Source organism: Phalacrocorax aristotelis, chromosome 3 (assembly GCF_949628215.1).
Source record: "Phalacrocorax aristotelis chromosome 3, bGulAri2.1, whole genome shotgun sequence".
NCBI classification, from domain to species: domain Eukaryota; kingdom Metazoa; phylum Chordata; class Aves; order Suliformes; family Phalacrocoracidae; genus Phalacrocorax; species Phalacrocorax aristotelis.
The window spans coordinates 55,516,596-55,544,424 of NC_134278.1; the positions used below are offsets into that span (position 1 = coordinate 55,516,596).

At 40.2% G+C, this 27,829-nt stretch overlaps 1 protein-coding gene across 1 annotated transcript in view; it reads left to right on the top strand.

The window, feature by feature from the left end:
• Positions 1-23,963, top strand: part of SLC35F1 (solute carrier family 35 member F1) — a 248,668-nt gene extending 224,705 nt beyond the window's left edge. The window contains exons 7-8 of the mRNA XM_075087513.1: positions 1,806-1,960; positions 21,469-23,963. Coding sequence (XP_074943614.1) covers positions 1,806-1,960; positions 21,469-21,693 — 380 coding nt within the window. The 3' untranslated portion in view covers positions 21,694-23,963. The remainder of the gene's footprint in view (positions 1-1,805; positions 1,961-21,468) is intronic.
• The last annotated feature ends 3,866 nt before the right edge of the window (positions 23,964-27,829 follow it).

Sequence of the window (27,829 nt, forward strand, 5' to 3'; positions counted from 1 at the left end):
AGCTGGTGGGTATTACATGTATTTTTAAGATGTAAATGCAACGCTGCTTTACATTCACCCCTGATAGGACAGTTACAGTTTAAGCAATTTTTCATTGGAACTGAAATGCCCTTTGGAAAAGCAGCCTGTGAAGTGCATGTGGTTGGCTGCCAAAGAATATGAACACCAAGGCAGAGCCATAAAATTATACTGTTAGTTGAGAGCATAACCCAGCAAGCACCTGAATATGTGTGTTAAATCCAGACTGACTAGCAGGGGCTCGGTGGACCAGCTGGTAGTTTGCAGGCTGTACTTTAAGAATGCTGACTTTGTGTCCAGAATGGCTTTTGCACCTGACATGCTCTTGATTAAGCCTGGAAGAAAAGCTGACTTAATGCTCATGTATGCAAACAATTTCTCATTGATCAAAACTATGCTCCATTTGATGCAGTCGTTTGCCTACTACTGAGGAGTTGCAGAGTTTGCATAAAGCAACTCTTTCAAGCACTGCCAAAGACTGATTCCATTGTTACCCATATACAATGCAATGTTAAAAGTTTGCTACCTGTTATTAAAAGCAATTCTTACCACGATTATCCATATTCTGAATATAAATTCAAATTTATTATGCCATAACAATTAATATACAGACACTGACATTTTTTGACTGCTATATTTGTTTCAGATGAAGGTACACTTCAGTTCAGATGCTTCTAAGGGACTCAAACTATCACAGCTGATTTTGTCCTTTAGCTAGCTTTCCTAAAGAGTTTTTAACTAAGTGGATCCACAAGCAGATACAAATCATATGGGCTTCCCCACCCCACCCCACCCCTTCTGTTTCCTTTCAGGACTTTGGCAATCAGATTTTCTGCAACTTTTAGTCAATAACAACATGCTCTGAAGAGCTGGCGTTAGTCTAAATTTAGGCTCGTGCAAATATCAGCTGGGAATTCTGCAGCATACGGTGGCCTAAGAAATATCATTTGCATGAGAGCAGATGAGTGTAGTGTTTGCTGTTTTATCTTCATATTGATTAATGTGCCTTGGGATTTATCAAGTAATAACTGAAGTAATGAATTCTTTCCCAGTAAGTTATTTAGGTTTTTTAATTAAGTTAGGTTTTTACTTTACTGTATTTTTATTATATTAGTGTCTAACAATCTAATTTGTGTGAGGCACTCTGTAAACATGTATCAAGAAATAGTCCTAGCTCTGGAAAGTTTTAGTAAGGAATGCAAACAAAAAGTGGTAGAGGAACGGAAGCACAAAACTGTGAAGTTATTTATCAGGTTTGGTGGCAAAATAGGACTACGACCTCTGTCACTTGAGTGCTGTCCTTATGCATTCATCCATTGGCTTATTAACTCCTCTGCAAATACTTTTGCATTCATTTTTTGGGTCCGTTCCCAGAAAATATTGTCTGCTCCACCCAACTCAGGTGAACTCAGTTGGTGTTGGTGACATTCAGCTCCTTAAGAGACTAGATTTGATGTGTCCAAATGCATCGTTTCATCCTAATTTATGGACATGAGGTATTCACTAGTAATATAAGACACCAATTTAAAACAGCACTGCTATTATGGGGACCACAAAGAGCAGACCTTGTGTCCACTGCTGGGTAGGTATGGTTTTTACTGATTTTCATATGTATTTAGAATGATGCTCTTAATCTGTATATATATGTGCATCTTAATAATTTGAACCCATGGTTTTTTTGAAAATCGTTCTTCACCCTTCTCTAAAAACACAGCCTTCTTCCTCCCAACACAAGTGGTTTCTGCAGGCTATGGAAGGTCACTTTGCGTCTTGTTTCTCTTCTGCAGGTTTGCTGTATGTTGGCTTTAGTGCCTGTATGTTTGGCCTCTACAGCTTTATGCCAGTGGTCATAAAGAAAACCAGTGCTACTGCCGTCAACCTCTCCCTGCTCACAGCTGACCTATACAGTCTCTTCTGTGGATTATTCCTCTTCCACTACAAGGTATGTAGAAATGAGATATATATTTGGGTAATAGCTGTAAGTCTGAAGAAATACCAATGCAGAACAAAGTAACAAAAGAAGTCTCCAAGCTTTGCTAGATGTACACAGCAAAAGGGGTTTTGTAATATGTACTTCAGGCTTCCCACACCAAAACCAGTTTTATTTTATGATTTCCAGTTCTTAAAGAGAGCTCATTTGGTCTGGTTATTACAAGTTTTAATATTTGAGTACCTGTTCACCAGCAACTGTATTACTTATTTCATTTTACTTATTTCATTTTACTTATCAGAGTTCACTTTTAACTGCTGTGACCAGACCCAGGGTGGCAGCATGAAGGGAAGGACTCTTCCAAAAATCCCATAGAAATTTTTTGCCTGGTAACAAGGTTGTTTCATTCATGCTGATTCTGAATTTATTACTCGTAATTGTCCATGAATTATACCTTTCTTGTCAGCCAAACCAATGGCTTGCCTGTTAGTATAAATGCCAAAATGTGCAGCAGATCTGTGTTGAAATTAAACTTTTGTCTCTCAGGTCCTCTAATATTTGCAAGACTGTATTGCAGAGGCACACATTTGGTCTCCAGTTGCAGGGAATGGCACTTCATTATTCACAAGTATCCTTCACAGTGTCTGTCATATGAAAGTGGCATCAGGGTGCCATAGGCTTTGTAGCATCATTTATGCATAAGAGGGAGGTTACTTGGTAACCAAAATGGTGGACCAGAGAAGTGTTAGGCAAATGAAAGCCTTAAAATACTGAGTAGCTAACCAATGCAAACCAGATTTTGTGATGCTAAGGGTACCTAAATGAATCTGAACGAGACAGTGAAAGTTCAAAGGTTCAGCTCCCTTTAAGACCCATAATGAAAAAAGTGCTCAGGAGGAGAAGGCTCAGAACTGAAAAGTTTCCTGGTTGAAAGCCAGGTCTCATCGTCTGTCCTGACAAGAGAGTTGAGTTCCACCTCTGAAGTAGCTGGTGGTCCCCTCTGCGCCTTACTCGTCTGATTAGAAAACTGAAAATCTCATTCTCCTATGGTTAACCGTATCACGCAATCTTCTTCAGAAACTCTTATCAAACTCTTACTTCAGCCTCTTTAGGTCTTTCACCTCCTCTGCTCTCTTTGGGATACTGCTTCAGAACATCACTGCTCCAAAAGTTAGAAACCGTATTTCCAGAATAAATTTACTTGTGGCCGGTTTTGATCCACTTGTTCTGCCAAGAGTATCCCTTAGCATGAAGAGTGCCCCCGTCTCCTTGGCATTCTGCTCCATTGGTGTATCAACAGAGCAACCATATCCTCTCTCAGGCCCTAGTTCACTAGTCAGAGCAAGCCACACTCTCACCTGTTTGCCTGAGCACCTCTCTGTCCTTCCCTGCACCTTATCTAGTTGTATTTCATCCTTCCTGAGATAGTCCCTTCAACTTGAGAAGCAGGAAGGATCCCTCTAGCATATGGTACAATGCTCTTTTCTCTCGGTTTCTTCAGGAAACATGTTACCCCCTAAATAGTAAGATTGTATTTACTTTTTTCATCACTGCTTTTCCTCTGTGGTTTGCACTCATCCTGCAATCCATGTAACTCATGTGTGTCTCTTCTTTGTTCTTCCCAGCTGAAGTGCTGACAGGGAGAGGACCTTTGTCAGGACTTTGTGGAACGGCCTTTACCTGAAATGTAGCGTTAACTTCCTGAGCTGTCAGTGTCTCCTTTCGTGCCCTTCAAACTTACGTTGCAGAGGAAATTTGAAAAGAGAGGCTATATTCACAGAACAACTAGATTTAAAAGCCCACTTAATTATCTGGTTACTTCTTTAGTTACCATGTTTTTATCCTTGGTCAGACCACCTCCTCCTTTTCTTTCTGGTTTACTATCAGGTGTTGTTTTATATGAGGAATTAGAACTGTGAAATGTGCAACTTGCACTCAACAATGAAGTCTAATATGTTAACATTAAATGATCTAAATTAATTCCCCTCCTAAGACTGTGTACTCTTGTTTGTTTTCTAGCTTCTAAAATGCCATTTCTTTCCCAGCCCAGCTGTACGTCTCCTTCAGATACACATCTCATTCCACGTATTGCTCCACTGGCCAATGGGCGAAGCCCCACTTCACTGGGAAGCAAATGGTTTTATGCTGAATTAGGAGCAACTGAGCAATTTAGTGCCCCTTGCAGAATATAATTTCATGAGGCTTTCAAGAAACAGTTATGATTTTTTCCCTGTGCTGCTACTTTTATCACCAGACAGGTTTATTGCACCTAGAGCAGTAAATTTATGAAAATCCATGGAAAATGCAGGAAAATAGTGTAACTGGGCTTTAGAGCCTCTGAAACAAAACTGAGGGGAAGGTCGTGCTTGAAGTGTTTTGAGTTGTTAGCATTTCATTTTTTTTATAATACAGACTTGCAACATCATGACACGCGGGACAGTTTATAAACAGCTGCATTTATATTCTTACCCCATATGCACATATCGTTGTAGTGTGTTGAACAGTTCCCAGGCCTGTAGAAGCTAGAAATAAAGCAGGTCAACTTGACCCAACTCTGGTGACATAGTTGTAATTCAAGATGGTAATTGTTCAAGGTGTTATTGCATTAAAATATAATGATTTATGACTTTCAATTTGAGATTACTAGATTGTAGTGCATCATTCTTAAAATTATCTGCATCCCCAAAATAAAAGCTCTCTTTTTAGTTCTTCTGTAATCAATAATTGATTCCAAATATTGCAGCGGATGGGAAAAGGTTTCTGGCCTCTTTGGTAGCTGAATATTGGCCACTGCCAATATTCCTGCTTTGAAAAACAAAGGCCATCAGAGTCCTAAAACCTAACAGGTTGCTAACAGGTTTACACGACGGTAAACAGCTTGGGAGCCAAACAAGATGTGATACAAATGTGAGATATGCTGTGCAGAGGGATGTCTAGGCATAGTATGGAGGAAATGCAATGTTCTGAGTAACAGGACTGTCCTTGCCCTGTCAGAGACTGCAATAGCCATTCTTTGTCATGGATACGCTGAAACCAGTGGCGCTGGGGGATTCAGGGCCAGCTCTCCAGGTGTACAGGTTTGGAACTTATGTATAGCTTCAGTTATTTTTTAGGTTAGGAGGTGTTCTTTTTTACATTGAGTCTCAGCCTTAGCTTTATTTTTATGTGAATTTTTAAAGTTCATACCTTTCATTTGCAAGCCGTATGTTGTTCTTTAGTCATTCTAAGCAAATTGGGTTCTCACTAAATAATCTAAGCAGTTTATTTTATGTTTTCCACCAGCTAGAGCATGCATACTGATTGTGTTCTGCACCAGCAGGTCGAGTCATACTATATTATACCATTACTTAGCAAGCCAAGCACAATCAATTATATTCTCCTTGGCAAATTCATTCATTATTTTATCCAAGATGCAACTATAAAAATTCAGAATTTCTGGATATAGTAGCAATTTCAAAATGAAGAAAATGCATATATTTAATAATAAATCAAGGAACTTGTATATCTTGATTTAGAATCATGGCGAGTATCTGTGACAAAGGACTTGGCTACACAGAAGAACATGATACTCAAAGCACTAGACATCTGAAATTATGCTAGCTGAAACCTTGCTTGCTGATGCTTCTGAAAATGACTTTTCAATGCTAATTCCCTCCAACGGAAGGGAGCAGATGACAGCCTTCCCACTACCTCAAGACACAAACCATAAGAGAGTGGTTTTAACCTAATGGAGAAGAGAGGTTACAAGTTGGGGGCAATAGGTTCCAGTTTCATTTTTGCCAGCACAGATCCTAAGCAATGCCCATGAATTTGGGATTTACATAGACTGCACTTAGATGAAAATTTGGCCCTTACGGGGAATGGCTCTTTCTTCTTCTGGAAGCAAAGGAGAAGAATTAAGAGCCTCCATTAAAAGCATGTACTTTACCGCCCTGATCCAAATTGCTGAAGCCAGTATGAGCTTTTCTGCTGGCTTCAGTGGGCTTCAGTTCATTTACCTTAATTAGGAAAGTCTGCCACTCAGGGAATAATATTTTTTAAAAATTCACAGTTTCATGGCTGTGGAGATAAAGACCATGCCTTATTGTGACTCCATATGCTTCACACAGTCCTTTTCATTGTTAGCGAAGGATGGGTATGATGTCTGTGGTTTGGGAGCAGGAGGTAGAACTGGTTTGGTTTGGGGGAGGATTGTTTGTTTATTAGTTAGATTTTTACTTGGCAACCATCCATAAACACCTGAGAGACTTTTCCCAATCATCTGACCAAGCTGAGAAAATACTTCCAATGATGTTCTCACTTTTTTTTTTTAACTTACCTGCAAATATAAGCTGAAGTCAGTAAGATCCTTTTCTTTGCTTGCACCTGTTAGGAGACTGACACGTATTTTAAACTTTGACAGTGGTGATGTCAGTGGTGCATCATTATTTCTAGTAGAGCAGGCAGTGCAGGCTAAACAACTATTTTTTACATTATTACTTCCTCAGTTGTATACTTTAGGATATTTTCCTGATTAAATTGGATATGCAAGCTGCTTGACTCATAGACTCTGTTTGAATAGAATTTAATCTCACAGGGCCTTTATTCCGGTGAAGGCTTCTAAGCCTTTGATAAAGGATGAGGATAAATCAAATTACTAGTTAATTCTTTGTGCCATTGGTAATGTGTAGAAACCTATGCGTATGTTCCCCTTTCTTTTCCAGAGTACTATATTTCTTACAGTGGGACTCGCTTTCAACAATTCTGTTCCCATGAAGCTGTACTGTCTGCGTGCCTTTCATCTGAGTGGCATTTTAAAAGATTATTTTTCACATTTCTTTAAATTTAGTTAGTTGAATTTCCTCCTCCAAATAATAATCAATTAGAAAATAGTTAGGTGTCTATATTTGAAGAGCTACCTTCAGGTGGAAAGGCGCTAGGTGCATCTTTGGTCACACTGGAATGTATATTCCTGTGACAGAAGGGACCACAGCTGCTCACCCTTCGAGGCTGCAAGATACTGTACAATAAAAAAAGCTATGAAGTAAAATGACAAAAAAGAGTAGAAGCTGGAAAATGAAATTACTCCTACGAAAATATTGCGTAGTCTGACAGTAGATCTTTAACAACACAGCACAGATATGGCAGGTTTCTGAAAGTACTGCATTGTTAAAAGGATATATCTTGCTTTCGCAGTGTTATCTTGCAATAGATTCATTAGTTGCAAAGCATGAATAGTGAAACATGAATACTCACTGTTTTGGAGACATCAAAAAAGAGTGTAAAAGGGGTGGCATTCATTTGGAAGAAGTTGCAATGAAAGCCTCAATATCAATAATTTTATTTCAGACACTAGCTCATCACAAATGTCAAGTTTTGTAGGTTGTTTTCAGGGCTTGTAGCTTGGGATTTTATTTTTTTTTTTCTCATTAAAAAGCTGCTCACAATAGAAGTGGTTAGGAGTTTTCTTGCAAAATACTTTCTTTTTTTTTTTTGAAAATGACCAATTATCGAAACAGAAATGCTAAGTGAAAACATCCTGGTTTTGGTACGCTCCCAAGGAAACACAGGCTGGCATTTCTCAGGCCCTGACTGTGGTTTTGCCTGTTCATAAGAGGTTGCAGCGGTGCGGTATTATGGGAGTGGAAGATCTCAGGCACCAGAAAACACAAGTTATGCAGCTCGTAGATTCTGGAAACCAGAGAACAAATCTCGGTTCTGCATTAGGCAGGCCAGAACCCCAAGAAGGAGCTTTTAAGGCTTCCAGGCATCTGCCATGGAGATAAACTGGCAGCTGCAGTCAGCGGTTGCCAGAGTTTCCAGCAAGCATACTTTGTTTTAGAAACTACAGCTTTAGGTGTTTCATAAAAGAAGCAAACGCAGGATTTCTGTTCTTGAAATAGCTTCAGTTTCTACTTCACATCTCAGTTCAGGAATTTTCTTCTTTTCTTTAATTACAGAGCAACGTTTTGGTTTCCTAGCCGGGAACTAGTTCATAATTACAGCAAGGGAACAGCCAGGAGTTGATCTACCTACCTATGCGTGGGTTTATATTCTCTTAACTATGTAGGTTAGATTTCTTAATATTCTTAGTGAATGCCAGGTTAACAAGGTTTACTGCCAACAGCACTGTTCTGTGCCTTCCTACTCCACACCTGGTTGTCAACTCTTTTTTGGGGTTTTGTATCAACGATTAGATGGTCATAATATTTATTTTCTTTCTCCATTTCTCTCCCCTTTTTATTGTGTGTAAGTTTTGAATCAAAACTTTTTATGTCTCAGTATCACATCTTCCTGCATAGCTTAAGTGCTAAAATGGTAAAAGATTTGTTTGCAATTTCAAAAGCGCTTTTCAATTTGACACATTTATACTCCTTTTAAATACCTGCAAAGCATAGGTATGGAAGTAAATTTTCATTTGTATAAAAGGTGTTTGAGGCCAGTTGAAACTCGTGTAATCACTAAATAGAACCAATTTCAGACTGAAGTAGGAAGTAGTTTATACTGGCAATCCAACCAGTCCGGGGAAAAAAAGCACCACTATGTGACTGAGTTCTGCCTTTGGTCGTAGTGGATAGCAAATTGCCTAGTGGATATTGACTATTCAAAAGAATACATGAAATGAAAAAAGAACATAAATGTTAACTGTAGTAAACAAATGTGTAAAATCAGCCTGTTCACAGATGGTCCCCAGAGAAAGAAGAGAGACAGTGTGTCTGCCTGTGCAGTCTACTTAAATTGATGGTCAGAGTGGCTTGCAACGAACCACTTAAGTGCTCTGACCTACAAGGCACTGGGAAGTGGTCTACTTACCTAATAGTGAGAACTTGTTATTTTTCAAACAAAATAAAGAACAAAGGTTTTACATCTTCGCATAGAACCTATTAGTTTCCTCTAAGTTTTTTTTATACAAAATGAAGATTGTAAGTTTCCAATATTGACATTTCCCTATATGGACAGTGTTACGCTGAGGGTTGATATTGCATTCAGTTGTTATAAAATACTCTTTCTTAAGTCCTGAACAAAGAGTTGTCTTTGGAGAATGAGTTGAACATGGATAATAAAGAAGAATACGTTTTGACTGCTTGAAGAAGGTAATTCACATCACTGTCATGGGACCTGAGTTTTCAACACCTTGCAGAACACTGAGTCCATCATCCCCAAGTCTTCATTGCTTTCTTGGCAGGGGTAGGTGAGGGAGAGCACTGTTCAGGGAACTAGTGAGAAATCATTAGGAAATTGGGGGTGCTTGTGTGTAACTCAGGATGCTGTTTCATTTTGTATCTAGTTTGAAGTCAATGCTGTTTGCAGTCAGAAGAGGTGATCCCACTAGTCTCTTCTGTCCCCATCTCTGCCCCCAGGCTCAACAGCTCTCCAGACACATGAGCACTGTGACAGCCAAAGGGAAGCAACAGCAATACCTAGTGGACCATGTAGTGGTATCCTTACATTTAGCATAGGCCTCCATCCATCAATCATTTTCATTTGGAGTTAGTAGTTGGATATTATTAACTTAAAGAAATGCAAAAAAACAAGTATCATAATAATGGGCTTTGAACACTTGGAGTCAAATAACAGTTATCTCAAATTACCTTGTTTGAATTATTTTTGTGTTTCGATATAAGAGAAAAGTTGTTCAGAGATCTCTTAAATATACCACAGAGTATATTATGAAGTTTAATTCTTGCACTCTGAAGGAAATAAAGTGTTTTGGAAAAAGTAGTGAAGAGCCTTGTGGAAGGTAAAGGTGAAGTGCTTATAATTCCTACCCAATATCAAAGCACAGACATACTAGCAGAAATCTTCCTTTTATTGGAAATAATTAACTCTCGAATGATAAACCTTCAACAAAACCGTATGAGTTTTAAAGGTGCTGGTGAGCATGAGCTAAAAAATGAAATTTGGGGGAGTGGAGCAATACAAATGCATAACAACAGAGAACAAGACAATGGTTTGAATGAACTGCAGAAAGCAAATAATAGTGTAACGAAAACTGTATTTTATTACAAGAAAAAGCACAGACAGAAAAACATAACAAAGACATCCTATTAAAAGCTGGATCTTACTGAAAACATACCTTTTCCAAATGAATATGAAAACAAAGACCAAGAGGCTGACTTTGATAATTATTTGTGTGGGGGGAAAAATTAAATGAGAACCTCATCATTTCTCAAGTCACACATACTTTTGAAGACAAGGGATTGCAATGAATGTGTCAAGTTACATTCCTCAGCAATAATTTGCAACCCAGAGGAGACAGCCAAGAACAAAAATAATGAATTATGATTCTTCAAATTCAGTGCTATTTCCACGTTAGCATATGGAAACAAAGGCTAGAAGCTCCCCAGAGATGTAGACAGAATTATCTTGGAAACAAATGCTAAGGGTTAAGTCCAATAGCTCAGTTTCTTACAGAATTAAGTCCTTGTTTCCAGAATTGACTAGAAAAGAAGGTAGAATATTTAGGAAGTGTGTTAAGAATTATGCCTGGCCATCCACATGGCCCATGAGCTGCTGGGGAGAAACATATGTAAAATTGGAAATGAATTCATTTATCTGTTTTGATTAACTAACTGGCTTGAAGTGCTTTCTCCAGTTGTGCCTCTTACCAGCCAAATCAATAAATGCTACAGATATACAGGGTTAAAGCATCCAAATTACGTTCTATTTCCTACTAAAATGAAGGAATGAGTCAACAGGCAGACATCAGTCAGAAGGCATCACTTCTACATGCTTTCAATCTAAGCAGTAAGGTGTTTTATTAACTGCAAGAAAGTCTTCAAAAAGCATCTTCTTTTTGTCTAAACTCCTTCTTCCCACTGAACTGGAAGCTTTCAAGCCCATGATATGGGATAGATACTTGTCATCAGCACTGCTGCTAAGCAACTTGGTTAACTGGAGTAAACTTCTGGAGTTATTCCCACCACCTGCATGTGTTAAGTTTAGCAAGCAAGAGTATCTACTCTTTAAGGTCTTTAAAAGGCTTAAATTGGCCTGAAGGAGATCTGAAATTACTTTGACTTAAAGTAATCTGGATTTTTTATCTTAAGTACAAGAGGAGAACTTGTAGGGGAGAGCTCCAGATCCAACTGGACAAACCATCCCTTTAAAAAAAATTGTTAGAAACAAACAGAAAACAAGGAATAGAGAATAATCACAAAAGAAAATTGATACTGTACAGGTGAAAAAGAAAAGGACTAAAGTCTAATTGCTATAAAAGATAAACCAAGCCTGGCAATGAAGAAGAAAGTGAAACAAACAGCAAAAAGTTCTTGTATATGAAGAGAAGAAATAGTTTCACTATGAAAAGACAGCAGAGGCCAAAATTAAACAACCTTTAGTTTGGCACCCAAACAAAATTGGGACCTTCTGTCACATTCAGTAAGGATGAGAGTTAAATATTAAGACAATGCACAATAATTAATAGAAATGGAAGTTACTACATCAGAAGTAGAAACAGAACACAATATTCTGAATACTTTCAAGCTTTGGAATATAGACAGTTGGCAGAATTGCGTATGGAGTGGGCAATAAACTAAAATCAGAAGTACACAACAGGAAGGAATAATTAGGGACATGGAAAATAGGATAAAATGCAACCCGGTTCACAAAGAGTAAATCATGCCAATTTAAATCTGATGTCTGTCTGATAATTTAACAGATTTTTGTAGACAGAAGACAAATGGTAGATCTAATCTGTAAGACTTTTGTACTGTGCAGTGTAGAAATTATCGATTAAGCTAAGAAACAGGATTAACACCGAAAAGATCGAAAGCTAGGTAAGAAACCGGCTAATGAGGACAAAGGACAAGGCAATGTGCTGAGAGAGAAACAGGTTGCTAGAAGGAGCTTGCTGATGGAGGTCTCAAAGAGTTGGTCTGAAGACGAGTCTTGTGTAGTAACTGTATAGTAATAGCTTTGGCACCATCAGTAGGAAAAAGGATTAAAATATCAGGCAGTGAGAACTGAATGACATTGAGAAATGCTATGAAGCACAAACTGTGAGGTAATGTCTGTGGCAACAGATGGGAGGAATTTGAGCACAGTTGTGACAAAGCTATTTCCAAATGGGTCAGTCTAGTTATTTCTACTATTGGTGGTATTTTTGGTTGGCCCAAGAGGGACACCAGAGCTTTTTCTTTCATCTGCTCCAAAGCCTTGACAGAGTAAGCGTGTGTCTGCTAACAATGTACTGAATGTGCAAATCCTAAAAAATGTTTGCTGTGTGTAGCATAGCTTTGATTTCTGATGGACTGGGATGGACTATGATACCTCAACATATATAAATTAAGCTATAAATCCACAGGGAGGAAAGAAGAATTATTTGAACTAAAGACCAATGCCAGCATAAGAACATACAGGTGGAAACTGAGAAAGCATAAATTTGGAATAGAAACTGGGGGGATTTTTTTGGCGATTGTAGCAGGGAGGTTCCAGAACAGACATCAAATGGATTAGGGGGAGTGGACAAAATACCTTATACTAATTGCAGGAGGACAGGGCATATTTGCCGGATGGAATATGTGATCTGGCTCTACACAGTAATGGGGGATAGAATTTGATGGCTTAGCACACGCTCTCCATTCTGTTTCCCTTGTGCGCCTGTCTTGTGAATTGACTCAGTTGAGAGCTCTTGGAGCTCTGAAGTTTGGCCTCGTGTTGCCTGCAGAAAATGCACCAGTCCATGGAGAACCCTAGTGCAAACCAGCCATATCACACTCCCTCCAGACATCTTACATAGTCCCTCATGGCAGGGGTAACTGCAGCTGCATATGCCTTGTTTCTCAGTGGAGGAGTGCTCCCTGTTTGTATGGCTGAGGGAAAAGAACGCCATTCAGGGAACGCGTTACTGCAGGAATATATTGTTAGATTCATCAGAAAAATATAAAAAAAGGATCCAAGATGAATGAATTATTGTAACCTTGGTTTTAAACACATTGAACACAGTTAGCCTCATACACAGTAATACAGAATCAAGCACTGCAGACAGCTGCTATTGTATTATATACTTACACACAAAACCAGAAAGGCACATGGCAACTTTCAGCTGATAGAGCAAACCAGCAAAGAATATTGAAAGGTAAAAGTGAGAAGGGTGTTTATTTTTATAAGCATTTCTGTTGTGCTCCTCCTTTTAGTATTAAGAACATTTAAAAGGATAACTGTTTTACCACTCTCTTGCCAAGTAATTGATATATAAAATAAGCAAAAACAAAGCCCCCTTATCCCCCGGTAAGGATGCTCACAGGAAATTAGAGGAGGGTAATACAAGGGTTTTAACTTCACATAAAAATCTCTTTCCTATAGGAAAGATAAGATAATCTTATTTTATAAGAAGGATAAGATTGAAACAGATTGCAGGACTCATTCTACCTTGCACTTTTTAATTAGACAGACTGCTGGTACCGCAGGGGTACAGGCTCATTTTTTCTCCACATCTGATGGGGGAGGCAACAAAGAGAAACAGAAGAGAAAGCAGCAATCCCATCTCTCCCAGCACCCAGGGAAGGAAGATATAAGCCATTTCACATAAACATTTTGCCCTAATAGGCACATATCTAGAAAGGACAGCCTATTATGAAATTTTTCTGATGATACCATCTGAACGGCACAAAATAATGCAGATTTGTGCAAAACCAGTATTTGCCTTACAGCTGCCGACATCAGCCTCGGAGATCTTTCTCTAAATGCTAACAGTTTTATTCATACGTTTGTTTTATTACACCAGTGAATTCCAGGAAAACTATGAGGTTTCACAAATTTTGACAGAATTTGTGGTGACAGTTTTCTGTTAACCCCCTCCTCATGTTTTCTCCCATATAGATAACTTCATCATCTAAGAGCTTAGGGCTTTCCCACTCACCACAGTCTTACCAGTTAAACTGTGCCCACCTGCAAATACCATGCAAGGGCTGAATAAGAGGGTGCTGCTTTATGACAGAAGCCATGGACAACTATGTTTTACGTACAGTAAAACGTGCAAGCACTAGAACAGGATCTTTGAGAATCAACTGGAAAATACAGAAAATGTGTCATATGATTACTTCACATCACAATTTCTGTGCAACATTTGTGATTCAGTATAGGCAGGAGTTGATAAGCCATAGTAACAGGCAGCATTTCATCCGAGTTAGAGCACACTGAGGATGCAAGCAGGCAGCAGGAATTGAGGATTATGGCCTTTCTGTCATGCATGAACTGTCGAACGCAAACCTTCCTTTGGCTTCTTTGTTTTGACCAAATGACAATGAGGCTGATGTCAGGTTTTCACTGTTGTTGAAGCAGGCCAGATGCTTCTTGCTTTGGGTGCTGACTAGCATGAGTAACAATGGTGTGTTGAGACATGCCCTGCAGCTCAAGTCTCTTTCATCCAGTGAAAAACTTCTTATGTTACTGCCAATGGATAGAAAAGAAAAAAAAAAAGATGTGGAAGAATTAGCTACAAATTTCTCTTTGCATCCCACCTGAGTTCAGAGGGAACTGAGACCTTAAGTCATCACTTAAGACTGTATCCTCACATTTTGCCTTGGAAATAGCTGGAGGTCATTAAAGTGTGAAGATAATGCAATCCTGCTGCTACTGGATGGACTCCCTGCCCAGAAGTTATCATTGTTACTGAAGTTGTCCAGCACTCTTTGGTACCCTTCTCAGCAAAAGAACCAACACCACTTCTTAGGCACTCAAGCTTCTGCAGTTGGAGAGCTGAGAGGACATGCTAAACCATATCTCAATGGTTTGGGTCCCTTTAGGGATCTCTAGATTAAAGACCTGAGAGATCTGGCAGGACGTATAAAGATTCAAGTGGGTGAGTTTTATCTGTTTGAACGCAGTCCGGAAAACTCAAAACAGCCCTCCTGGTATTTGGTGCATTTGGGTTTTACAAAGTACTGCATTTCACTGTGGTGGCAGCCCCAATTTCTGTTGATGGCAGAGATGTATCATCACCTGCCTAGAGCTTTGGAAGAATGTCTGTGTATCCCTGGGAAATATTCTGCCCATAGCTCTCAACTGGGATCAGTGATCAGCCAAAGGTCAGGTCTTTATCGCTCATCCCGGAAGGCAGACAGCAATAATTGAGGTTGAAACAGCAAATTATTCTCCCAATAAAGAGCATTGTAGACCCTGAATCCCAAAGGGATCATTCCTTCCTCCCCTGTAGGGGGAAACAGAGACATTTCTCTCACAGGCTGGGACAAAAATAGTTAGCAATAGTTTGAGTGAGTCACAGTCCTGACCTAAGACAAATTCGGCCAGATCCTCTTTGGTCTGAGCTGAGGGAGTCGCCAGAGAGCATGATAAGCTATGACTAGGAAGCTGGCTTCCATTCCTTTTAATAAAGTAATATGTCTGTAATATCCAGCTATGCAAGTGAAAGCACTGTGCAAATTCATAGCTCTCAGAGCCCCCACCCTTTCTGGTACTTCTGCTGGCTGAAGAGTGTGTGCATCCCACAGCGCAACTTCTGCACTTGGTCACGGTGAACTTCATTTGCTATATTGGAGGCAAAAATAGAAAACAGCGTGAAAAGAAGCTCAGTCTCTCGATCAATTCATCAAACTGAGTGGAAATGTCTGTTTGCTATATAAAAGATAATGAGAGAAATTTGGTTTTAACTCCCTTAGCTCAGCCTGCTCAGGTAGTCATGTGTGAAATTACCCTGGGGGAAAAGACATAAGTTGGTGCAGGAGCCCTTCTTGGCCTTAGCTTTGTTTGGCTGTGCAGCATATGCGACAAGCTGAATTAATTCAGAAAACATAGAGGTTCATTAGACTGCACAGACCCACTGATTGGAATAAGGCATTGGTGGGAACTGCCTGTCTGGAGAGCATGGAAGGTGTCAACAGAAATACGGGACTAAATGAATTCCACCTGATACGTACATTTTTGTCCCTCTTCATCAGTGTGATTCTGAGGAGATGGCTTCTCTCTAAGATTTAAAATTTGAATTAATAGACCTGATTTCTTTATTCATTTTTGTCAAATTGTGGAAAATTTCTAGATGAGGTAGGGGAAAAGGTAGTTACTCCATTTCATACTTCATCACTGAATATATGAGACATGACAATTCTAAATTTTCAGTTAGTCATATAACAAAAAAATTCCTTTTAAAGACACTAAAAAAAACCACAGTTAGGTTGCCATAGGGTAGGAGCTGGGCTTAATATTACCTACCAAGAGATTCAATCTACAGCTGCTGTTGTGAAATACAAATGGCGTTGGAGCATCGCAACTCCACTAGTCTGCTCCTGCAGACTATTTCCAGTTCAGTGGACCGAGTAAAAGAGAATTTGCATTTTCATAACCATTGTAATAATGGGCATGATCATTATCATAATAGCTGAGTGAAAAACCAAAATTAGCAAATCCCTGAGATTCTTTGTCTGTGTAGGCTTTTCTGCAGACTCACATCTGTCTGGTTTTGTCACTTTGAATATTGTTTTGCCCTAGTGTCAGTGGTAACATGGATGTGGGCCTCTGTGACAGTCAGAACTACTTGTCTGCAAATTCCCTGTGCAGCAGTCAGTCAGTCAGTGCAGTGTTTCCTAGCACTGATACAGAGATTATTCCATGCCCTTTCTTCCTGCTTTCCCTTCTAAATTCATGATCTGTGTACTGAAGAACAACTCTTTCCAGACCCAGGCATGAATATACTGCCTTCTGTACAGTTTTTCTTTCCTTTTTTCTTCAACTCTCATTGTGTTATCACTATTCAAGACCATGAAATCAGATGCGCTGTTCCCTCCCCACCAAGAAGTTTGTTTTGTACCTGTCTTTTCAGCTGGATCACTTCAACGCACAAGCATCTCAAGTGGAAATAGTGGCAGTGTTTTAGCCATAATGGTTTAAGGATATATGAAAGAGAAGTTTTGTATGGAGAAATAATAAGAAGTAGGGGATATGAAATAGTGGGAGTAAATTTTGAAAGGCTTAATTGTTCATTCTAGTTTTTTAAAATTTTTAAGTCATCAGATGCCTTTATGTTGCTTTTTATTTTAGAAAGCTTGTGATGCTTGACTTACTCCCAAAATGCCTGATTTTGATTCACTTGGAACAAAAATACTGTATATGAACTAAAATTCAAATTGGTTTTGTAAGCTTCATCCACAATTGTATGTAGACTGCTGTAAGGTATTTTATTTAAAAAAAAAAAAAAAAAAAAGAAAGAAAACACTGCAGATATGTTTGGGTTATGTTCTTTTTTAATGTAAAAGAATTTGTGTGTGGATAACAGAAAGTCAGTCTGATTTCAACGTATATTTTCTGCGGTCAGCTAGACGTTACTGCTGCAGTGGTTTTCTGGCGGGGTTCTGCAGTAGCATATATCGGAGCAAGGAACAAGACCCCTGCTCCTGCAGCTAGGCTGTGTCCCCGAGGACCATCTCTTAGATAAATACCAGAAACTCACCCAGAATCACTGCAGGTTTTGATAGACTGAGCAAATCTTGTTATCCATGTTATCTCGTTACATTTGGCTAGGTTTTGCTTTGTATGTTTATCTTCAAATTGACAGGCATCTAAAATGCGCTTTTTATATGCTGAAAATCAATGGTAGTTTAGTGCAAGCTATTTTCAACACAGGTACCACATAATGTCTAGAGAAGACGTTTTTTACGTTTTCCTAATATTTTAATGTTTGTAAATATCATCGTGTGTTCTATGTTGAATACTTTCTGTTTGGAAAGCATTTCTGGACATCCAGATCCCAGAGCAAAGCAGCCATGGTGAGGCCTGTGGGGCTCTTAATTATTATTACTTAGTAATAATTAGTATTATTAATAGTATAAATTAACAATTTGATTTGACTACTGAGTATGTTTTGGCAGGTGCTTTTCATGTCAGTATGGAATCTGAAATGTTATTGTAACTAAGACATTTCATTTTTCTCTACGAATGAGGTCTCTGCCTATTCCACAGAAGCTGATATCCCTATTCCCCATTTTTATTCTGTAAATCCATCTTTATTCAGTAACCAAGTGTTACTGTCTCTTTTAAATGGGTAAGAAATGAAGGGTCATCTAAAGTAATCTTGATTCGCAAAAGAAATTCATAGGCCAAAAATCAATCCCAGGAGTCAAGTGTTAGATCATTGATTTAACCACAGTTATCTTGTCTATCAATAACTACATGTTAAGCAAGCTTATATACATATGTACTTGTATGTGTATATACAAAACCTATAGTAAAATTATTTTATGATATAGGGGTTTTTTTGGTTGCTTACTCTAGGGTGTGTGACACCCATTCGCTAATCTGAGTTAAACAATTTCTGACTGTGTTACTCTGAACAGCTTACAGTTATCCTGTTTAGTATGGAGGGAAGTGGGATTTGGAGAGATGTACAAAGCTGAACAGTTTTTAAATATTTTTTCTTAGAGGAAATATGTGTCTGGAGAAAGTGAGAGATAAGTCAGAAAAATGAAGCACAATATCATTCTCAAGTAGCTTTTTAGCCAAAGAGAGGAATTACACACTTTCTGAGAGCCTGCAGTTTGGTACTGCAGTTGCATAGAGAGTAGCAATGAAAAATGATCTTCTCTCACTTCATTTCTTAGGAATAGCTCTTTCTGCCAGTTTTGAACGTGTCTCTTTTGCTGTCTATTATCAGTGAATCTCAGCAGATGAGGTTTGCAGGTCAAGATAAAAAAAAAAACATCCAACACCTACATGTAGATACAGCAGTAGAGTGTGCCTGGAAATCCTATCTTCAATAAAATACAAAGATTTCAGCTAGACTCTGAGGAACACAGCACAGTGAACAACAAATTTTGTATCTGATGAACTAAGTCTGCATCCTCCCATCACACTGCTGGATTCACTGCCATTTTAAGAGGAGGAAGATACCCATTGATTTCAAGGAAGTTTGGGTCAAACTGACAGAGTATTGACAAAAACTAGAGATTTCTCGTATACGTACAATGTATATTCCTGTGTTAACCTTACTAACAACCCTTCTACTTCAGTGCTGCAGAGACCTGCTATAGAAAACAATTCAGCCCGAACCTTAACTTATTCCTAAGGAAGGTAAAGATGGAATTGCTATAGGGCTGTCAGGATCCAGGGTCTCTGCACTAGCTGTGCATAGATACCAAAGACAAACTATTCACAGGCCTTTGTTTGGATTTCCCCCAGCTTTGTCCAAACCCTTTCTCCCAGGCTGGAGAGCTGCCACTGGACGGGACACTGCCATGGCACTGCCAGGCAAAAGGAAGCTGCTGAGAGGGAATGACAGGCATGGCCAGGAGCAGGGGGATATGGTAGAGCTGGAGCCACGAACTAAAACGAAAGAGAATTGGGTTTGGCTGGGCAGCTCCTAGAGCAAGAAAAAGGGCACATTTCGCTGCTGGAAGCCCCACAGATTCTTCCTTCACAGCAGGACACAAGGCAATCACAAATCTGGCTGGCACTCTGGTTATACAGTGGAGCAAGCCAGCTGGCTGTCTGGGGTGAGAAATTCAGGCATAAGGTGGGAAGGAGGGACAGTGGGAAACTAGGGAGCTAGTTCCCAGTTCGGGAAACTAGATGCATTTGGCTCCTGAGTTTTGCTTCAGCTTAGTCAAGTCCGCTGCTGCCAAGCATTACCCAAGTTCACATGCAAAGAGAAAAGGGGGGGGGCGGGGGGGGGGTGTGGAAAGTGCTGAGAGCAAAATTGAACTGAAAATAGGGGAAAAAAATAAATTGGAAAATGCTTTGAAATTGTTGACTTGGGATTGATTGCCACATGGGGGAGATCTAAGCCTAAACAGTCCTTTCAGAGTTGTGTCACATGGGGAAATCCTTCAGCAGATGTAGGGTGAGGCTCGGCACTCTTTGTGGCTGGTGGGACAGCTGGATGATTACATCAAATCATACTGCCAGATGACACATGAAGACCTGGTGACATTCCTGGAAAAAAGTAATTAACAGCTGATGCAAAGCACAACTCTTCCTACCCTGTAAGCCTTCTGACACATCTTAAGCTTTCCCCATTACAGTGCTTTCCCTCTAAAATGTGCACGCTAGCTGTGGGAAACAAAACCATACAGCCCCATGGTTATATGCCCAAAGCGTTCAAAGATACTGTGGATTCTTTAAAAAAGCCAAGTGCTTCCTCAGGCGGGAAGTTGGACACAGGTTCTGTAGGTCTTTTAAATGACAACAGATTAACATTGCCTCAAAGTTAAAGTAAAATTTGCTTTCACTGTAATGATTTTTTATTTAAATATAAAAAGCAGAATTGCTAAAAAGCTTCTTCTTAGATAATATAGTCTGGTCTGTCCACTTTGTGCTGTGCTAAAATGGTGCAAAGGAAACAAGGCATCCATCAGAGCACTGTAGTCAGTTAGGATTAAAAAACAGATTTTCAGACACCTTTCTGTAAAATAGTGAAGTACCTCATGAAGCAGCTAATAAGAGGTTGCAGCTAGCTGTTGGTGCCTAAGTAGGGATCCCTGACAGTTGCAGAATACAGGCGCTTTTTAAAGTCACGCTGAATACTGGTGTGTTTATCCCCAGTTCTACATCCCCACCAACAAGCTGGCTATACAATTTGCCCTTTGTGGCTTTGCACACACAGCATGCAAGAAGAAATAACTTGAAGTCTAGGATCAGGAGACAAGTCATATGGGCTTAAAGCCATTTTTGTATCCCTCATAGTAGAAACCCAGTATCTGAAGCTAATATCCAGTGGTCTGTACTTTTAAATCCCTGCCTCTATCTTTATCTGCAAGGACTAACATATTGCCAAAAACATTATTTGGGTTGTATTTTTAGTCCAGGCACACTGAGTCTGGATATGTCAGAAAATTCACGCTGAACTCTGATCTAGTGGAGTTGTGTGCCAAGGTATGTGTACTTGAGCTTTTGGTTAACTGCCCTCCATAAGTACTTTCAAACCTCTTGAGGTCAACCCAGAGCATGTTTCACAGCTGAAGTTCATCCTCTCTGTAATCACATTAATCTTCTAGCATCTGCTTTCTGTTTACAAGCAACAGAAGCTGCAGGTGGGCTTTTTAAGTATCTTTATTAAAATACTTTTGTAAGTATATATGTTTTAAATATTTAGTTAAATTATTTAAATGCGTATTTAATTATCTTTTTTATATTACCAATGGCATGTTATACTTCGCGGACGTGTAGTGTAGCTGTAATTGACTTCAGATTTGTCCACTACTTGTCAGACAACTGTAGATCATGCCACGCCACGCTGGAGCCACAGAAACTTGCACTCAGAGAAGCAGTTGGCTTGCCTAAAAGCACAACAAAATCAGCTTTGGATCTGTGACCAGAACCCAGCTTTCCCAAGTCCCACTGACCAATTCTTAAGATGTCTGGGTCATGGGAAGGCACTGGTTAGCTGTTGGTTTTGGAAGACAAGGAAGTTAATGGGAGCAAACCAACTTTCAAAGAGACTTTCCCATAAAAAATTAACATTCCAGGGATAAGGGGTTTGTTCAGTGCCTTTCATGCCAAAACAAGGATCTGTGCCTACCCCATTTGTGGGTCTTCGTGATCTCAGAATAACCAGTGCTGTGTCTAATGACTTTACTTTTATTTCTGCTTAGTTTTCAGGACTTTACTTGTTGTCATTCTTCACTATCCTTGTTGGGCTGGTGCTCTACTCTTCCACATCCACCTACGTAGCCCAGGATCCTCGAGTGTACAAGCAGTTTCGAAACCCTTCAGGACCTGTTGTAGACCTGCCAGCCACTGGCCAGCTGGAGCCTTCGGTAACATACACCAGCCTGGGGCAGGAGACAGAAGAGGAGCCTCATGTTAGAGTTGCCTAAACCCAGGGCTGTTGATCACCTACTGATGATTCAGTGGAGCTCGTATATCCATTATCTCTGTATTGTACATAGAGAAAGGTATTTACCAGGTGCAGTTACACCAGTGAGCTGCAAGGTAGCAAATAAGGAAAGCTCATAAATATACAAATTAATCGTTCCAGGGTGTTCATTGCAAGGAGATTCCAGTCCCTCGTTTACGATACGAGCAGCACGTTTGCAATACAAACTGCTGTATGTGAATCGGTTAATGTCAAACTACCTGTGAAAGATATTCAATATGTAAGCTGAAATTAAAAAAAAAAATTCACAGAAGGGTGTTTTTGCACCTATTGAGTGATATTATGCCTAAGCCACACCAGTTGTGGAAAAGCCACCTTTTTACAGAAAATACACTTGTGCAGTCACTGTTAATTTCTCTGTAAGATTTGTTTGTTTGCACAAATTAGATGGGTTACCTGTGGTAGCAATACCCTGACACATTTTTGCTAGCACCTTGGATTTGGTGAGGGAAAGACAACGAATTCATCTGTGCTATCTGTCTAGTTGCCCTTTCTGGGTAATCTGTTCCATGAATCCAGAGGAGGGACAACTTACAATATCCGTCTCTATTCTAGGAATAGGTATAAGGCAGCATTTTAGCCTTTCTATATTTGCAGAAGTGAAGTACTCAAGCATTGACCTCTCTATGATCCATGGCAGATTTCCTAGTGGCTGAGGTTCTGCATCAGGTGACAGGGAGTTAGTTTCTCTGTAGTCGTGACTTAAAACAGACTTCTTACTTTTTAAATTTTAATCTGTAAAAAGAAAAACGCATTTTCTAGTTTCCTATGTATTGTACTTCTCCATGGAAAGATGACATATCATGTGGATCAGAGCACTTATTTTAGATACTCAGTGCATCGAGGGCGCCTTCTGCTGTCCCGGTTTGCTTAGTCTCCTGTGGTTCATTATTCTAACAACAGCTATTTAGAAATGTGTCCGTTTTTCACCAAAACCCACAAATTGTAATAATCAGGAAGATTAAGCAAGGAATTTGTGAGCAGAAAGACTGGACCATCTGCTGGTGTTGCTGCAGTAGCGCAAAGGCATTCATACTGGCAGGGTGCAACCAATTATTTTTCAATAACGACAAAGCTAGCAGAATAATTCATTCAGCAGTTTTCTTACATTCCTGGGGGCATGTGAAAAGAGTAACGGTATGCTCCACAACTGTACTTCTGCTCCAGGAGCGTTATCAGAATGGGAGAAATCTTAGTCACCACCATGAAAAATCCATCTCTGCCTTTATGTTTGCTCTTCTTAGAGCCCAGTAAAAGGAAATTGTTGTTTTAACATCCATCCTCTATTTTTAAAGTAAAATTAAGGAAGGGAAGATGGTCTTATGTCTAACAGATAGGAGAGGGATCCAGGAGAGCTTGGTTTTATTCACATATCTGCCATATCTCTGCGTGATCTTGGGCATGACTTACCTTCTGTGTGGCTGAGTTTCCCAATCTGTATGTATGGGAATAATATTTTACCTACCTCACAGGGGTGCTATGGGACCAAGTTATTTTAAAATGCTTCAGGGTCTTCAGAAGGAAGGAGATGAAGTAGTACGCAATAGTGCTGTAAAAGTGTGTATACGTTCATTGTATTTGAAAATGGAGTTTACGGCAGGGTTGATGAATATTTTGCTTGTGGGCAGAGAAGGTGAATTTGCTTTGAATGTTATTCTGCTGAAGAAGTCTGTCTCAAGCAAAAAGGTAGGGTATCATGTTTGAATAATACAACTTACCTATTTCTATTTTAAAAAGGAAAAAAAAAACATCTGTACTCTGGAGATTAGAAAGGCCACACAGTTCAACCAAGCAGGATGAATTTCTGCTGAGGTAACATTCATCTTTTATAGTCCTGTTCTGCTTTAATGTAGAAGGGACTACTTCCCTGAAGCAGACTGGGAGAAGTATGTATGCATAATATACATGAAGTGGTAAATGCCAAAATGCTACTGAACAGCAGAAGCATGTTGTATCTTATTCTCGCTGTGGAGGAAGAGGAGAGGCAGTTCCTGTCCCACCGTGTTCAGGCTGTCTGCCATGATCCTACTGCAGCTGCGGGAAGGGTCCACAGTGTTGCCAAATCATGGCCAAAACTGGCCCAAAAGCTTTGGTTATGATGGCTTGGTTTTAAAATTATAACAAATGTATGATTTTTTTCCCTGCCTTCTGTTTATTTAATCCTTTTAGCACTCATGTTTCCAAGCTTCTTCTCTTAAACCATTGAGGATTAAAAAAAAAAAAAAAAAAAGATTCCCACAGAGAAACAGAGGCAGTATTCTGGGGATATTAAGGGAAGTCTAAATACTATGGGATTCAAAGAAAAAAAAATTGAAAACCACACAAGAAAGATTACCTAATACTTTGTGGTAAGGCCTGTAGGTAGAAGTCCAGGTGGGAAGCACATGGTCAGGTGAAGCCCTCATGCACAGGGGCCAGCAAGCATCCTTGGGTCAAGCCCTAGGAGGGCTTTGACTTGAGGTGGGTCTCATACCTTGCCCAGGAGCAGGGGCTCTGGTTACAACCACCACGGCTCCCTCAGGTACCCAGAGGCACACTGGTGGGCACCTGTCATCTCAGTCTTTTTTGCTACCTTTTATACCAATTAAATACCTTTCTCAGAACATTAGTCCCCATGTTGGTCTTGAGACCTTTGAGGATTGCGTGGGTGTGTGTTTGTTTCATGTTTACAACTCCTTCCTTTTGCATAATCGTTTTGGTTAATTTCATTATTAGTATTTATTTTTAAGCCAAATGTTTGTAGTCCTTCCACCTTCCCCTCTTCAGTTTTCTGACACTAACTTGTAGATGTTTGTTAGAGTCTTCTCAGAAACAGCTGGGCAGGAGGCATCTCCCAGCCAGGTCACTGGGCTGGGAGTTTTTACATACAAGGGTTTGCGATCCATGGGTGGCTGAGAGGTGCCATCTGAAGTGATTTTTATAGACTATTTTAAATGCCTCTGTTGTACGGAAATAGGTTATGAATGTTTTGGTGTGCCCTCTGCGCCCAGCCACCATCCCCTGTGTTATACACACAGGAAGAGTTTAATGTGCAAAGTGGAGTTGCTTCACTGTCTGTGTCTCCCGTTAAACAAGGTGGATACTTGGATGAGCACCAGCGCAGTAGCGCTGGATGGACCTCAAAGGAAAACAGTAGTATAGCTTTACAAGTAACCGTGTTGACTGAAGAACTGAGGTCCAGTACAGGAAAACGTTACTCCTACCTGCTTGTTTTCTGCAGTTCGAGGCCTCAGTGCGCACCAGCAAAGGTTCAGCTATCTAACCGGCAGCTACTCTCCGTGTTGCGTAGGATGTCTCTAGCTCTGTATAGCTCCTTGCCTGAACAAACTGAAACTCTGTTATACTGCTGGCCCTGTGCAGCCCTTAGCAAGACTGATGTAATTTTCTGCTACTGGATGAAAACCGTCACTGGGAGACAGACCTTGTCTTTGTTCCAGCTATAAACTTTGAAACCAGGCAACGATAGACCAAGCAATTGAAAATTTTGCACCACTGTGTCATAAGAAGTTTCAATGTATAGTGTAGAGATTGCTAACTTGTGCTATTAACATTTTGACAAGCGTGTAGTATCATTTTCTTTCCTGTTTTTTTTTTTTAAACCATTTAGTATTCCTGCGCTAGCTACAAATATAAATTTTACCCCATGGGTAGGATTTTATTGTTAAATGCCATGATAAAGCACACTAATCTTGACACCGCAGATGGAAATACGAACCAAAACCAAAACCAAGCAAACAAAATCCCAACCCCGAATCCTGCATCGAAAAGCTGAACAAACTGTTCTCCATTTTGATATTTGCATGCTCCTATATGGACTGGCTGTGGCAATGTAATGCCTGTATAATGTTTTCAAATAAAAATAAATGCTTTATGAAAGCGGGGTTATTAGTTTCTTTGCCTGTTTCCTTTCTGCTTTCTTAGCCTAAAATGATTTTTCTGAAGTGCAGATCTTGACTGCAGAGCACAATTTTTCACGGTGCTGAGGACTTCTTTCCCTTGTGAGGTAGTTAACCTACAAGTCCTTCCAAGGTGTCTAAGCACAGTTGCCATTAGGCACCCTCCGGTATCTTGCCTGGCCTCCAGGTGCTGCTCCAGAAGAATAACGGGTCTCCTGTGCACCCTGTCTTAACCTGCCATTCCCCTGTGGCTGGCTCAGGTATCCTGATATTCGTTGCCCTCATTTGGACGCAAAAGCACTCCCCCGCTGCCTTCCTGAACTGGTTAACCGCTCTAGAATTAATCTGGAGCAACGCACATGTGTGATGCTGAAGGGCTTATCTGGCAGCGGTTCCTGAGTATCTGCAGCTGCCTTGGCCAGCCCTCCCTCCCGGCTGTTCCGCCCTGCAGGGGCACCTGCGGTGGCCCCGCTGCAGCACTCTTCCCTGGAGTCCTGAAACAGGGAAAGAAAGGATGGAGGCAAAAAATTAGACATCAGGGGGTAAAGGAGTGTCAGGAGGAGCAGAACTGGGGAGAAAAGAAAATGAAGCTTTGGCTCGTTTGGGGTCCACATGGGAAGGAAGGAAAGGAAGATCCTCAATGTGTGAGAGCAAGGGATTTTGTGAACATGTATTCACCTCTAAGAGTGTCTGCCAGCATATGCGTCTGTCCATCTCTCTTTGCCTGATGCCTCCGCAGGAAACTTCGCATCAGTATTTCTCACATTCTTCACTGCTGAGAGCAAAGATGGGAATGGAGACTGGTGAGCTCATTTCCAGCCCCTCCCTGCACTGTAACTGCATGGAACCACAGACGTTACAAAGCCAAAAGTGCTGCACCAATGTGCTGGTTTGTGTCTGATTTTCGAGTGTGAATGTTTCCTGAGTTATCAAGAGCTCCAGAAACTGAGTTAGTGTGTGCATGGCTTTATCATGCTAACAGTTGATTTGTATTTTCCTCCAAATCTGCTCAACAGTCTCTCTGGCATTACAAAAATATCCTTTTATTGCCTGGCTAGAATTCAGCCTAGGTGCTTGAGTCATATGAATAGTAATTGCTTGGAATGACTCTAAAAATAGATCATAAATAGGCATTAATGGATCTTTCTGTGCTTAAATCAAACATGTTTCAACACTGGAGGACACTCAAACAGCTTAAACTTACCAGTCTCCCTTTGGTTTTGTTTATTAAGAGCTAGTTCTCCAAAATATTACAGATCCAAAACTGAATGCTTAACAGCAATATGCTATGGCATACAAACAAGGAAGCAATTTTTTTTACAGTTCTAAAAGTTGTTTTGTTAAGTCTGCTCCACAATTTAAGACAAAAAAATATGCCAAACCTTTGCGAAAAGGAACACCTCTGCTGCGCAGCCTGTTCTCACAGCACTTCGAAAGTGGGTAGCAAACGCCAACAACACAGCAGTGATGACGTCATTGGAGCAAGAGCATTGGCCATGTCATCCTCCCCCTCCAAACTGAAGTGTAGGGTCATGCACTGCGGTACTTGTTAATAAAAATTCCTGCTGTATGGAGGATGCTCATTCCACAGGGCTGGGATCACTGATCGCATTAGTCATAGACTGGCTGTGAGCCACCAACATGAGACAAAACCCCACAAAATGACCAGAAAAGCCAGTTGTAACCCTCAGACATCATAACTTGCATCACAGTTGGTTTTTCAGTCTCACAGCCCACATGTTTCTTCAGGCCCCGTCTGGCTGGGTGGCACAAAGCAGCCTCTGCAGCCTCGGAAAACACCATGGATGGCCTGTGGTCCCATGCAGCAACTCTGCAGGGTGCAGGGAGGAACTGCTGCGCTGCCTCTCACTGGCATCTCCCTAGGCAAGGAGGCGCCCCTGCTACCACTAAAGCAAGCAGGCGGTGGAAAAAAACTTGGCTGAAAGTAAATTGTGAGGCTCGATATGAAAAGTCAGCCCTCTCTGCAGTCCTTTCTGTTGTAAAAGCATGCGTTTGCTATTATTTGGGGTATTTTTTTCTTATTCTAGACGATAAGGAAAATTTCATTATTAAAATTTAATTTTTAATTGAAAAACGATGCACTGAGTTCCTCTGATATTCATGAGGTCAGAATTTGCCCTTTATGGGTAGTCTAATGTTGCAGAATCTCTTTAAGAATAC